At 34.0% G+C, this 15069-nt stretch overlaps 1 protein-coding gene across 1 annotated transcript; it reads left to right on the top strand.

Annotated features, from left to right (window-relative positions):
* The first annotated feature begins 568 nt into the window (after positions 1–568).
* On the top strand, positions 569–14679 carry LOC104898209 (transcription factor bHLH61). Its single transcript, XM_010685252.4, has 4 exons — positions 569–790; positions 947–1105; positions 3230–3400; positions 14500–14679. Exons 1-4 carry the CDS (start codon positions 716–718, stop codon positions 14581–14583), a joined length of 489 nt encoding a protein of 162 aa, XP_010683554.1. The 5' UTR covers positions 569–715; the 3' UTR covers positions 14584–14679.
* Positions 14680–15069: the final 390 nt, after the last annotated feature.

The raw sequence follows: 15069 nt of genomic DNA, 5'->3' as shown, positions 1-15069 counted from the left end.
TACAAGAGAGCTGTACATAGGACAAAAAGAAAACAGACAAAAATAATGGTTGTCATCCTAGGTACAAGATCCTAGGTAGAATAAGCTGTAATGGGAACATGAAAGTAATATGTTCCTTAGCCACACAAACAATATGAAACTTGTATATTCCAATAGTTATATTTTGAAAGTATATGACGAGACGAGTCTAACAAGATTCACTTGCACACATAACACACAAAGAACCCACTTGTACACTCTATCTCTTCATTACCTTGGTATCCATAGTAACAGTAACAAGGTAAGATCTTTGAAGAGCACAAGAAGGTTATATGTATCTAAATTGATAGTCTTATAGGAGTGACACCTACAATCTAAGATTGAATCTCATCTACATCGAAACGCTTAGTTGCTCTGATGCTCTCCAGACTCTTAGACCCAAACACAAAATTCGTCGTATATAGTGATGTACATAGTAACCTAGTTTACAAAGATAATACACTATGCTAATTATGGACCAAATATTTACATATTATGTCTAACACTAACGTTTCTCGTCTCGTTTTCCTCTAGTATAGTGTATGGTCTACCACCCCATCATACAGCATCGGACAAAAAGTTAGGGATTGATTTATAAGGCTCTCCAACCTTCCCACTTTCTCAGGGCAGCTTTTGGAGAGAGAGATCACTAGATCATCGAGAGAGAGAGATCAAAGATAAAGACATAAATAGAAAGATGTCAAGAGATAAAAAGAGGGAAGCTTTGGAAGAGAAATACCAGCTACTCCGTTCAGTCACCAACTCCAACGCCGTATTTTTCCTTAGATCAACTTCATTATTCCAAACAAAGCTTAGGAAAATTAGTCTTAATGTTACTTAATCTTTTTATGTCTGCTAGAGTTTATTGTATATTGCTTGATTATTGATTGATTTGTACGTTGTTTTGCATTGGGTTAATTATATGCAGGCAAGCAAAGCGTCGATTTTAGTTGATGCTTCAAAACACATACAAGAGTTGAAGGAAAAAGTTGCAAGGCTTAATGAAGATATTAGCACTAGTTGTAGTTATCAGATTGATCCTTCCATTTCGAGTAACGTTGAAGATCATCAAAGATCATTTCCTAAGGTAAGATTAATTATGATATATGCATATTTACATACTTCATCAGTTTTAAAAGTACAGATGAAACCCTTCTTTGTTTTATGTGAGAGATTATTGACTGTAGCGTTTCATTTATTTCTGAACAGATCGAGGAGGTATTAGGATATCCTTCGCTCGAGAGAAAAGCAGAAAAGAACATAATACAAAACATTTCATATTATTTGTTAAATTCTATTTATTTTCTAGATTAATGTTATGGGTGTCAAATCTAGCTAAATTAGCTATACAAATATGCATGTGCCAACTCAAATTTATACGTTACTAAAGTTTGTATGCTAACTGGAAAAAAAAGTGTTTGGTAAAACTAATTGAATAATAGTAGTATTTTGAGGAGGGGATCTGGGGGTAGGTTGCATTAGTACCCGAGACTAAACGAAATTTATCTTATAATTTTATTTAAAGAAAATGAATCAATTTTTCTGCAATATATATAGATCAGGATGTAAAACTTATATTGATATTAAAAGGCGTTCCTAAATAAGAAACGGTGGCACATGGCGCTTTCTATTAAGAATTTTTTAATCTATGTAATTCACATAAAATAAAAGAATTAGAAAATATTTTGTATAAGATTTGACCCTCTGACTTCAAGTTCATACATTTAAGTCTTAACTACTAAACCAAGTCATATTAGTATTATCTTTTGAAAGTAAAATATTAATAAATGAAAAATGTTATGATATGAAACGTAGCACGAATCTAAAAACTAGCTTAAGAATGAAAAGAGGTATGAAAATAAACAAAAGATTAAATTAGGAACAGCTTCTTAATTTGACAAACCTACTATTTAAAGCACCATCTCAATTAATAATAATTTTAACTCAAATTAATTTCATACACTTACCAAACAAATCTAGTTATTCAAATACCTTAAATGATTTCAATTCAACCCTAATCAATTTAATTAAGATAATCGAAACAAGTTACCAAGGATAGCTTAACTGTCTAAACTAGTTTTGTGAAATCGGATAAATATTTCATCAATTAGTTACATGAATTAGAAAAGCTTTTGTGGAGAACAGAAAGTTCTGAATAATGACAATACTTATTTCTTGTCCCGATTAGGATATTTTGTTTTTCATGTTCGCTATTGCATTGTTGTATCATTTAAGACAATGTCGTCTGAATTGTTTGTCTATAATAATTTTTAACATTTGGCTTGCCCTTTCAAATTATTACTATTAATATATACATAATTGATCAAACAATAGTTTCCATATATATATAATACTACAATGAAAATTTGAAACAATTAATGCTTTTCATATATACAACTATCATAAAATGTTCTACCTTAATAACATAAGATTCTCCCGGTAACTTAGTAGCATTGCCCTCACATGTGACACTACAGCTTTCTTTTAGAGTACCTTGGTAAGATTGATTTTGGAAATATTGAATGTCTTATCATTTATAAAATATTACAAGGAAAATGATAACATAAATTCTTTGTGTAACTGGTACATAATAATTTATGGTCCAACAACTCACAAACCACCGCTTCTTTTGTAAAAAGAACTTAAATGTCATTAAATGAATGAGAAAATAACATGAGATGTATGTCATATATCATTTTTGTTGAAGTTATGTTATTATGCATGTTGCACAATAAGTTATGATGTAACATGTTATATCCAAGATATACTAAAAGGATAACTGGATAAATTACATATGAAAAATACCATTAGATAAGTTTCTATTGGAAAAACACTAATATTAACTATTCTACCTAGAGCAAATTGAAAATTATCAGTAATAGCTACTCTTATATTATGTATGTGGCTTTTTGTCAACCGTGATAGTAAGCTCCGATAACCATTTGTTTTCCACAAAACAGTTAAGGTGAATAGCTTAAATTTATACTGGGCTCGAATATTTTACAAAAAGAAAAATTAGTAAGAAGAATTTCTCTGGACTGTCCTCGTACAGGGCCTCAACTGAGATTGAATATGAGAATGCTAATAATAACGAAGTCCTAAATTGCTGGAAACTTATGTGAAAACTCAAATTACTCTTCTTACAATTTTTTTTGCTGATGAGCAAAGTTATATATAAGAATTCATATAAAATTTTGCTCTAAATTCTCAGGTGAGTGTTCAAACCCTAGAAAAAGGGTTCCTAGTAAATGTGTACTCAGAAAGAAGTTGCCCAGGCTTGTTGGTTTCCATTCTTGAAGCCTTTGAAGAGTTGGGACTCGAAGTGCTGGATGCTAAAGCTTCTTGTACGGATCGCTTTGAGCTTGAAGCTGTTGGCGAAGAGGTAATTCTTCATCGTAATTTCAATAAATTAACCAAGTAATTACTTAGGGCCCGTTCGGTATTACTGTGGTTTTCTGTTTTTTGGTTTTTTGATTTTCAAAGTCATATGATATATTTTCTATAATGAATAAAAATTTAGTCAAATTTATTGAGAACATGATGATTTTGAAAATGACAACTAAAAAGTGAAAACCACTCATTCTGATTTCTGGTTTTTAGTGTTTAGTTTTTTTTTTTTTAAATGAAAACAGAAAACAAAAAACGATAACGAATGAGCCCTTAAATTTTCCATTTGAAATGGTCATCTAATGTTAGTAAAAAAAGCTAAATCGACCAACGTATCTTTTATAACTCTTTGCACATCAGATCGACAAATAAGATAAGTTTTAATAAGTTCAAATAATATACGTTTAGATTTAGATCAGAACGGATAATTTCATATTAGGTTAGAATTAATTTAGTACTTCGTCATGTCATATCATATAAGTTTCGACTTACCTCTGAAAAGCTTATTTTACAGATTATTATTGTAATAAAGTATTTTTTATCAACAATATATTTAGTATTTTATATCGTTTTGTAGTACCTTGAATAACAGTAAATTTAATTAAAGACACTAGATAAAAATATTTCAGTTAATTACTCCCTGAGAAGAGAATATTAACAAATCCTAGGAACAAATTTTAAAGTACAATGAGAAACACAAATTTGATGTGGAAAATCTCTGACTAATTCAATCAAATAATTTATATTCCTAATAAATATATCATCTTTCAAGGAAATAAATAATCTTATACTTCCTCCGTTCTATAATAAGTGAAACATAGGGATTGGGCACAAGATTTAATAAACATCACTTTCAAAAGCCAAAAAGTCATAAAATACCCTTCTTATTATCAAAAGGAGGAGAGAGAAAAGCAAACCACACAAGTTTGTGATGGGCACTCTTGTCATTTTGTCACTTTCTTTTATCCATTTAAGGTATGTTTCACTTATTTTGAAACGTTCTAAAATAGTAAGTGTCACTTATTATGGAATGGAGGAAGTATAAAAATAAAGTAAAAAAGAAGCAATAATAAACAAACTGCGAAAAACTCGCATTTCCCAACATATAGAGTTCACTCATGGTAAACCCGGGTGTACCATGAGCATGGTAGAGGTAATTGTTGTAATAAATTAGAACTTCAGGTGCTCATTTGACACCAAATTTGCTCATATGGACATTTTGCTCATTTACTCATTTGCTCATTTTGCTCATTTTGTAATAAAAGTGTTTGCTCATTTTCTTAAATGAGTAGAAATATTTGCTCATTTGCTCATTTGCTCATTTGCTCATTTGTTCATTCGCTCATTCACTCATTTTGCTCATTTGAAGAAAATAGTTTTGGGTGTACTATAAATATTCTCCAACAACATATATGGCCATGTAGACAATTGTGTGGTTTGCTCGTTTACTCTTCTTCACTTACGAATGCCCTTGAATATTCTTAAAACCCTCTACGTGTCTCTTGAGTACTGCCCTTGAATACCTAACATAGAAATCTTTACCGAGAGCGAGACTGTAAAATAAGAGTTTAGGTTTAATTGTTTTGTCTGACTTTTTCATTGCTTCGGTTTTGCCATATATAAGATTATACAAGGAAGGTAATACATCAAGGCATTATATGTTGCCTAATTTACGTAATAGAAAATACATCAAGGCATATTATATGTTGCCTAAAATATGTGATATCCCAATACCCCCCCTCAAGTTGGAGCAGGGGGATCATAAATGCCCAACTTGGAAAACAAGGTGTCGAACTGGAGTTTGCCGAGGGCCTTAGTGAAAATGTCGGCCAGTTGCTCCGTGGTATGAACGTATGATGGAGCAATGAGACCCTCCGTGATAGCATCACGTACGAAATGACAATCCACCTCAATGTGTTTCGTACGTTCATGAAAGACAGGATTTTTAGCAATGTGAAGAGCAGACTGACTATCACAAAACAAACGAATAGCCGCAGGATGATTGATACCCAAACTCAAGAGTAAACCTTTCAACCATTTTAATTCACAAGTGAGAGCCGCCATGGAGCGGTATTCAGCTTCGGCCGAGGATCGAGACACAGTAGCCTGCTTCTTGGTCTTCCAAGAGATAGGAGAGGCACCAAGAAAAACAAGCCATCCTGAAAGAGAGCGGCGGGTAATAGGACAAGCCGCCCAATCGGAATCACACCATCCTGAAAGAGATAAGTCACTGTCAGCACGCAATAAAATCCCCTGACCAGGTGTGCCTTTCAGATAACGAAGGACTCGTAAAGCAGCTTCCCAATGATCAATACGAGGTGCCTGCATAAATTGAGACAAGATATGCACAGAATAAGCCAAGTCAGGACGGGTGACAGAGAGATAGATAAGACGGCCAACAAGGCGACGATAGGACTCAGGATCGTCGAGCAGAGCGCCCGTAGCAAGGCCAAGTTTGTGGTTCTGCTCAATAGGAAAGCCAGCAGGCTTAGAACCCAAAAAACCGGCTTCCGAAATAATATCCAAAGTATATTTGCGCTGACATAGAAAAACACCAGATGAGCTACGAGCAACCTCAATACCAAGGAAATACTTTAGAGCACCCAAATCTTTCATTTTGAAGCAGTCGGAAAGATAGGCCTTAAAAGCCTTCAAAGCAGCGGAATCATTCCCAGCAACAATAAGATCGTCCACATACACTAACACATTAAGCTGAACAGAGCCCTGAGTGAAGGTGAAGAGAGAATAATCGGAGTATGATTGTAGAAAGCCATACCCTTTGAGAGCTGTAACAAGCTTGGAGAACCAACACCGAGGAGCCTGTTTAAGACCATAGAGTGACTTGTGAAGACGACAGACCATATTGGGTTGAGAAGCTTCAAACCCAGGAGGAAGTTTCATGTATACCTCTTCCTCCAAATCACCATGAAGAAAGGCATTGTGAACATCCATTTGATGGAGTTCCCAATTCTTAGTAGCAGCAATAGCAAGAAAAGCCCGAATAGTAACCATCTTAGCAACTGGGGCAAAGGTTTCAGAGTAGTCAATGCCCTCCTGTTGATGATTCCCAAGAACCACCAAACGAGATTTCTGACGATCAAGATTACCTGCAGAATCAAACTTGTTTCGATAAACCCACTGACTACCAAGAGCCCGTTTGCCCGGAGGCAGATGAACCATAGTCCAAGTGCCATTTTCTTCTAAAGCGCGAATCTCATCATTCATAGATTTGCGCCACCCGGCATCCTGCATAGCCTCTTTAAAAGATTTCGGCTCAGAGATAGAGGTTAGAGTAGCAATAAACTTTCGATATTTCACAGAAAAACTTTGACAGTTAATGTAGTGAGCTATAGGATAGGAAGTACCTGAGGAATGTGAAGGAGCAGAAGTAGAAGGAGATGGACTCTCTACCTGGATATTGTGAGCAACATAATCACGAAGAAGAACAGAAGGAGTTTTAGTACGAAGTCCACGACCCAACTCATGAGAGGAAGTTGGCCCAGTCGTAGAATCTAGAGAAAGAGTAGGAGATGCGGTGGAATCCGTAATAGAGGAATTGGGTTGTAAAGGAAGTGTGGGCTCAAGGGAGGCTCAGGCCCAGCAGTGGAAGGAGAGGATGCTACCGCAGTGGGCTGAAGCGCGGCATGGGCTGAAGTAAGGGGTCGGGCCCAGCAGCGATGGAAGGAGTGTTAGGAGATGTTGTGGGCGTGTCTGAAGTGTGGGCCTGGGAAGGATTGGTTTGTGGGTCAGGTTGATCTGGCAGGATGTTTGTGGAGGTATTAGGAGGCTGGACATCATTTTGTGAGGAAATAGAAGTAGGAGGCTCAAATTCAGCAAAATCCAAGTGGATATCATCAGTTTGAGGGACGATAGTATGAGGGTCAATATTTGCTGCTTCAGGGTCACAAAAAGGAAAAGTTTCTTCAAAGAATTTAACATCACGAGAGACAAAAAATTCTTGAGTGTCTAGATCAAATAATTTCCAACCCTTTTTACCAAGAGGGTAACCCACAAACATACATTTACGACTACGGCTAGCAAATTTATCCCCTTTTGTGCGATGATTGTGAGCAAAACACAAAGAACCAAAAACTTTGAGAGCATCATAGGAAGGAGGAGAACCAAACAACAATTCATAAGGAGTTTTGTTTGCAAGCAAGGAGAAGGAGTGCGATTAATAAGATGAGCAGCAGTGAGAATACTCTCTCCCCAAAAAAATATAGGAAGATTAGCATGAAAACGAAGAGCTCTACCCACATTCAAAATATGACGATGTTTACGCTCAACCCTCCCATTTTGTTGTGGAGTATGGACACATGAGGTTTGAAAAAGAATGCCCGTAGCAGTGAAATAATCAAGAAGGCAATTAAACTCAGTTCCATTATCACTTTGAACAATTTTAATGGTTTGAGAAAATTGTCGATCAATCATAGCAATAAAGGCCATAAACATCTTAAAAACTTCAGTTTTATCAATCAACAAATAAACCCAAACAGCTCGAGAATAATCATCCACCAAAGTCAAAAAATAACGAGCACCACAAGAAGATACATGTTTATAAGGTCCCCACAAATCACAATGAACCTTTTCAAATATCCGACTAGCTCTATGATCACTAATTGGAAATTTAGAACGAGGATGTTTGGCACGAAAACACACCTCACATCCTTTATTTAAACTACCCCGCAAAGATAGAACAGGAGGAAGTAATTTCAAGATCTTTTCAGAAGGATGACCCATGCGATGATGCCAAAGAGTCAGAGAAGAAGCAGCGGCATCAACTGAAACGTGACACATAGAAGAACCACCTCCAAAATAGTAGAGTCCATCCCGCCTAACTGCCGTTCCAATCAGATTCCGCGATGGGTCCTGTATAGCACAAACATTAGAATTGAAAGAGACAAGACAATTCACTGTCGCAGTTAATTGAGAAACAGAAAGTAGATTGCAGTGTAAGTGAGGTACATAGAGAACATGAGTGAGAGTGAGAACATCAGAAAGACGAACTGAACCCTCATGTTTAGCCATAACAACAGTACCATTAGGGAGACCAACAGGACAATCTGGTATGCAAATAACATCAGATAACAAAGAGAAATCCCCAGTGATATGATTAGAAGCACCCGTGTCTACAATCCAGTCAGTAGAAGAAAACATACCGTGAAGACGATCATCGGAAAGTTTAGTATTACCAAGAAGATCGGCCAAGGCCTTCCACTGATCAGCAGTAAATAAAGTGGAAGGAGGAGCAGTAGAGGCTGCCCCAATCACGGCTCCGGAAGGAGCAGCAGCCACGGTAGTAGTAGTGGCATTAGCACGCACGGTAGTGGTAGTGCCACGGCCACGAGGAGCCGGAACCGAAGAAGAGGACCGAGCAGCCCCACGAGTGGCAGCATTGTTTTGACGCTCATCCCACCATGCTGGGTAACCAACAAGTTCAAAGCATGAAGAAACTTCATGGCCAACCTTTTTGCAGTGAGTACATGTTAAATGGGACTTATCTTCCCTCACCCGAGGACGAGGTGAAGCAGAAGAAGAGCTGCTGCCACGAGGGGCAGCACGCATAGCAAATCCTACTACAGTAGGAGAGTCATCATGCACGGTTTTGGCGAGCCGAACTCGCTCGGCTTGAACCACCAACTGATATGCCCTATCAAGAGTGGGCAAAGGATCCTGAGAAAGAATGTTAGTGCGAACATGGCTATAATAATCTGAGCAAGCCCCATAAGAAATTCATGAAGTTTACGTTGAGCGCGTCGATCCTCATGTAACAATCCCGCAGAACAAGATGTACAACAAGTGCAATGAATAATAGGTTCATGAGTGTGTAATTCCTCCCACAAAGCATTTAATTGACCATAATAATGAGCAACAGTCATAGACTTAGATTGTTCACAACGAGCGATAGACGAAGTGAGTTGTTGAATACGAGGACCATTAGCCATAGCAAAGCGAGATTTTAAAGAATCCATAAACGTTTTGCGTCACGGTATTTCGAGAGCGTACCTTTAATCTCCGGAGAGATAGTGTTCATTAGCCACGAGATGAGCATGGCGTGAATCGTGTTCCAGTCCGAGGAGGTACAAGGAGGAGAAGGCGATGTGATCGTGCCGTCTAGGAACACAAATTTACGCCTGGCTTCAAGAGCCATTTGAATATCTGATGACCATGCGTCGTAGTTATCTGCCGTAAGTCTCGTAGGAGTAATGAAGTCACCAGGTCTATCCTGGGGGCCAAGAAAAAATGGAGAATAAGAAGGTATAGGTGGTTGTGGGGTGTTTGTAGGCGGCGGATTTTCATCACCTGCCATGGATGTGTTAGTGTGGTGGCTGTAAGCCTGATACCATGTAAAATAAGAGTTTAGGTTTAATTGTTTTGTCTGACTTTTTCATTGCTTCGGTTTTGCCATATATAAGATTATACAAGGAAGGTAATACATCAAGGCATTATATGTTGCCTAATTTACGTAATAGAAAATACATCAAGGCATATTATATGTTGCCTAAAATATGTGATATCCCAATAGAGACTGAAGTTTTATTGTAAACAAAAACTTAGAATTAGTTATAGAACAAAAAAGGAACTTATTTCTCCCCTAATGGTGATGGTAGTCCTACATTGAAATTGAAATTGAAATTTAGGGATTTAAGAGAGAAAGTGACTCTAAAAACCTCAGATAAAATTATATATAAAAGCCAACTTATTTCATGGATCCAAAATTAAAAATTAAACTAGAACCCATCTTAGCAAAAACTTTATAAAATAAGCAAAAAAAAAAATAAAAAATGAGCAAGAGTATAAAATAAGGCGAAAACTTAAAATGAGCAAATATATAAAATGACAGAAATCTAAAATAAGCATAAAAAAGTTATATGAGCAAAAAGCTAAAATTATTAGAAAAACATTAAATTAGAAAAAAAGTTTTGAAATGAGCGTAAAAATATTAAATGGGAAAAAATATAAAATAAGCATAACATAAAATGATTAAAAATGTTGTAAAATAAGAAAAATCTTCGTAAAATGAGAAAAAATGGGTGGTTCTTACGATTCTCACTATAAATATGATTCTTTTATGAATTTAAACCTATCTCTATTATATAAGGGAAGGGGGGAGCAGTGGTGTCCTTTTTTGAAATGCCTATTTTGCCCTCCTTCCCATTCTAAATTACAAATTCACTTACAAATCAAAGGGGGTTTCAAACAAAGATACCAAAAATATAATTATAACAATCACTCACAACTCACAAGTCAACTAAAATCGTAAAATTGCATAATTTACGTTATGCAAATCACTAAAATGAGAAAACTTTACAAAAATTTAAAAATTCACTTACAAATTACAACCTATGAAAAAATTGACTTGAAATCAAAGTGTCCACTTTTTTTACAATTTATGAAGTACTGTACTTAATTCAAAAATCAACTAAAAAATTATAATATCAGAAATCATAAATAAATTAAATGAAATTTCTATTTTGTTCATAGAAATTAACTTTATAGAATTTAACTTTGAAAAGTAAAAAAAAAAAGAATGGTGAGAGACTTAACTGACAGAAACTAAACCAATCAATTTTTGCAACTAAAAACAATTATACTTCGTATGTCTAATATTCAAATTTTGACTCTTATGCCAAAGAAAATCGAATTTCTGTTTCGAAAAAAATTCAAGCACGCATCGCGTGCAAAAAATTCTAGTATATATAGATTCATTCATTCACTCTAACAATTTACTATGTGACTTTCCCATAAATACTTTCCCTGATTTGTGATTGTTTTCGCGGCATCACCTAGAGGTTTCACAAAGCATGTGAAGATCAAGGTAGTGAGCATGTCTTATTCCCATTATAACGTGATTAGTCATAAATACTCATATATTTGTGATAAAAATAAACTATTAGCAAAACTGAAAATCAAAGCGTCAAATAGATAGGCAGTCCGCAGTAATATGTAAGACATGCATATAGTGTACGAGAAAAGTTTTTTCTAAAAGTTTTGCTAAATAATCCACTTAATATAATAACAAAATTAACTAGGCTTGTGTCTAGTGCTCTTATATTATGAAACAGATTAACTGTAATCAATGTATTTTTTTTAGGGTAAAAGAAAATCATATTATTAAGGAACATCAACTTCGCCAAGGCTAAAACACCTTGCGAAAAGGAATCAAAATGTAGCTACATTTTTGTTTAGGTGTGAACCTAAATGTAGCTACGGCAAACCAAGTAGTTAGGAATTTTTATGTACAAGAATTACTTTAACATAATATGGTCCTTTGAAGATTTGTCATGTAACTTTGATTTATAATCTATTACGACCTTGCATATCTTTATTATATAAGTGAAGAGGGGGAAGATGGTGTTCACTCATAAAAAGTGTAATATATCCTTAATGAGTTTAAGCTGTCATCTATATTAAATAACCATTTCTTTTCCCTATTTGCCATATATATATATATATATATATATATATATATATATATTATATATTATATATATATATATATAATATTATATATATATATATAAGTGAGTTCATATGAGAATGCATACTTATATGAGAAATGAGAATGAATTCTACACGCTATAACTCTTATGAATAAGTTATATAACTCCAATGAAAAAGTGATGTAACTCCAAAAATAAAAATATTTGAAAAAAAAAATTCAAAAAAAATATTTTTTTTTTTGAATTCAAATTTTTTTAGAGAGATATAACTCTAATGAATAAGTGTTGTAAATCTAAACCAATCGTGTGGTTGAGATTCATTCTCATTTCTTATGTAAGGAGCATTCTCATGTGATCCTTATATATATATATATATATATATATATATATATATATATATATATATATATATATATCAAACAAGTTTATAATAGAATTGAATTTGAAATTCCAATTAAATATTAAATTATGAAGAATGATTTCCTCTTCATGTGTGAAAAAATCTTATAAAATATATAATATAAAAACTTGAATTTCATATTAACTATTTTAAAACTTAAGTGTTGATTTTTCAGTAATCCCTATTATAGATATCAAATTCTTCCACTTTATTAATATTCAACGATTAAACCTGATATACAAATTCTTCCACTTTATTTAAGCATACAAGCTTTCTTCTGCTTTATATTTTCGTCTCTCAATACTATATTTGAATAATGATGAACAAATAAATAAATAAACCTATGAAACATTGATATGAGAAAAACATATTTAAATTTTTTTAAATAACTATAAATATATGTTTGAATCAATTTTTTTTTGTAAAACTGATGAATGACTAATTGAAAAAAAAAAAACATTACATTGACACACACGCATAGCGCGCAAAAGTTGCTAGTATAATTGTTGGAAGAGTATTGGGACCCATACATGTGGATTTTCTTAATTTCTTTGTCCCACTCCCTCTACATCTTACTTGTAAGCCCGTCTTTTTCTTACACTTAGATAGGTCGCACATCCTCATTATTGGGCCTTAATCTAGACTTTTAGCATGAGGGGCATAGCCCTTTAAATGTGTTGGGCCTCTCCATCTTGTATTCTTAAATTAATGGGTATTCTCTTTTAGGATACACAATGGGCCAAGATCTTCTGTCTAATACCATAAATTGGACACATACAAATCTATTAGGATTCCATCCTAATAAAACTAATATATTGACAAAAGGCGACATAGTATATTAGATTAGACTTTTAAGCCACGCATATGTTTTTTTTTTAATATGGGATGCCGGGGGCGGACCTATGAAGGGTCCTGGGTGGCACAGGCCCCCCCAAAATAAATAAAAAATTCATTTTTCCTTGCGTCAAACGTGCAATAAAGACAGCTAAAAGGACTTTTCCGTGCCTCTAATTTAACATATTGAAAGTTGCTCCAGTGGTTAGTGCTGTTACAATTAACTTGATTCCATGAGCTCTGCGGTTTCGATTCTCTTTGCAGCCATTTTCTATGAGTTTTGCTTTCCTTCTATTTCTTTCTCTGTCTAAGTTTTCTTTTTCTTTTCCATTTTTGATTTTAAATGAATGCCTTTATTTCACTTGAAAGCTACAGATCTACTTCCTTTTCTAATTAATTTTTGTTTGACATTTATTGTCTTAAATAGTTTCATCTCCAACTCTTAGTTTATAACCATCAATTTATCTATCACACATTTTTTAAAATTGTTTGATTAGTTTTCAAACAAATACAATAATTTGACTATATTATGCACTTTTTAGATACTAAATTTGACCAAGTAAAAAAAATTTAATTATGTAATATGTTGAACTAGTTGATCTCAATGTCTACTTTTAAGTATAAACTAGTATACATTTTAGTAAAGTTAAAGTATTAAGAAATGAATAGTCAAATTTGTTATTTAAGAGTATAACGTCAAATAACTAGGTATGTTAAAAAGATAGATGAATTATTAAAATATATTACAAGAAAAGTATTTATAATAATTGATGTATCGAGTGTAAAGTTTTAGCTTTGTCATCCAAAAACTCAATTTCTCATTATCAATATATGTCACGAAATTACTGTCCAATTTCTTTAGTGTGTTTCTAGATAGTTTCGTTAGGACCCCCCAAATTCAAAATCCTGGATCCGCCCCTGTGGGATGCTTACATGTGTGTTTCCAATTAACAGAATTAGAATAATTCTTTTACCAAAAACTCATTGATCCAATCAAGTAATGAAAAAAAATACACACATGCAATGAAGGCGGTCAACCATAAGAATCTGAATTGGAAACCCTTTTGCATCTCACTTCATCTATATTTTTCCATAAAAAGAATGTGAGACGCTTACATGTGTGTTTCCAATTAACAAAATTAGAATAATTCTTTTACCAAAAACTCATTGATCGAATCAAGTAATGAACAAAAATACGCACATGCAACGAAGGCGGTCAACCATAAGAATCTGAATTGGAAACCCTTCGGCATCTCACTTCATCTATATTTTTCAATAAAAAGAAAGTGTGATGATTAATTATGACTTACCCAATTACCAATTTACCATTAAAGCTTTAAATTCAAAATCATGATTAGTTGATTTGGCCAAATTGTTTAATTTCATTATATGATGGAACATATTTGTGTATATCAGAATGAAGGAGTAGACAGCTTGGACGCCCAAATAGTAAGACAAGCCGTGCTACAAGCTATAAGGAATTGGAGTGGGAGTACATAAAGGTGCAATGCAGATTGCGGGCTCGAGCCCATAAGTTGTTGTCGTTGCTGTGTACATATATCTTATGCTGCATAACATGTGCTACATGCTTACATTTGCTTGAAATCCACGTGAATGGAAAATGGGGGCTTCTTTGCATTAAATATTACCCATAAAATATAAGATTCTCAAAAATCAAAATTGTTATAGAGGGGATTTTCACCAAATTTCTCATCCCTCATTTCGGGCCTGTTCTCCCCAACTTATTTTCAGTTTTAGTTCAATTCAGTTCAGTTTAGATTAGTTGTAATAAGTTTAGTTTAGTTTAGTTTAGTTTGGTTTAGTTTAGTTCAGTTCATTTCTTTTATGTCGAAAAGAACATGTCCTTCACTTCTAACTAATGTTGCCTACTTAATAAATAACAATAAACCATGTACATTAAGATAGAAATAACATCTATTATTTGTGGATGGGGAAGTGGTTTCAAACTTTTTATAATCATTTTTA

This window comes from Beta vulgaris, chromosome 7 (genome assembly GCF_026745355.1).
Source record: "Beta vulgaris subsp. vulgaris cultivar EL10 chromosome 7, EL10.2, whole genome shotgun sequence".
Taxonomy (NCBI): Eukaryota; Viridiplantae; Streptophyta; class Magnoliopsida; order Caryophyllales; family Amaranthaceae; genus Beta; species Beta vulgaris.
Note: the sequence above shows the minus strand (reverse complement) of the source record. Positions and strands in the feature narration are given on the sequence as shown.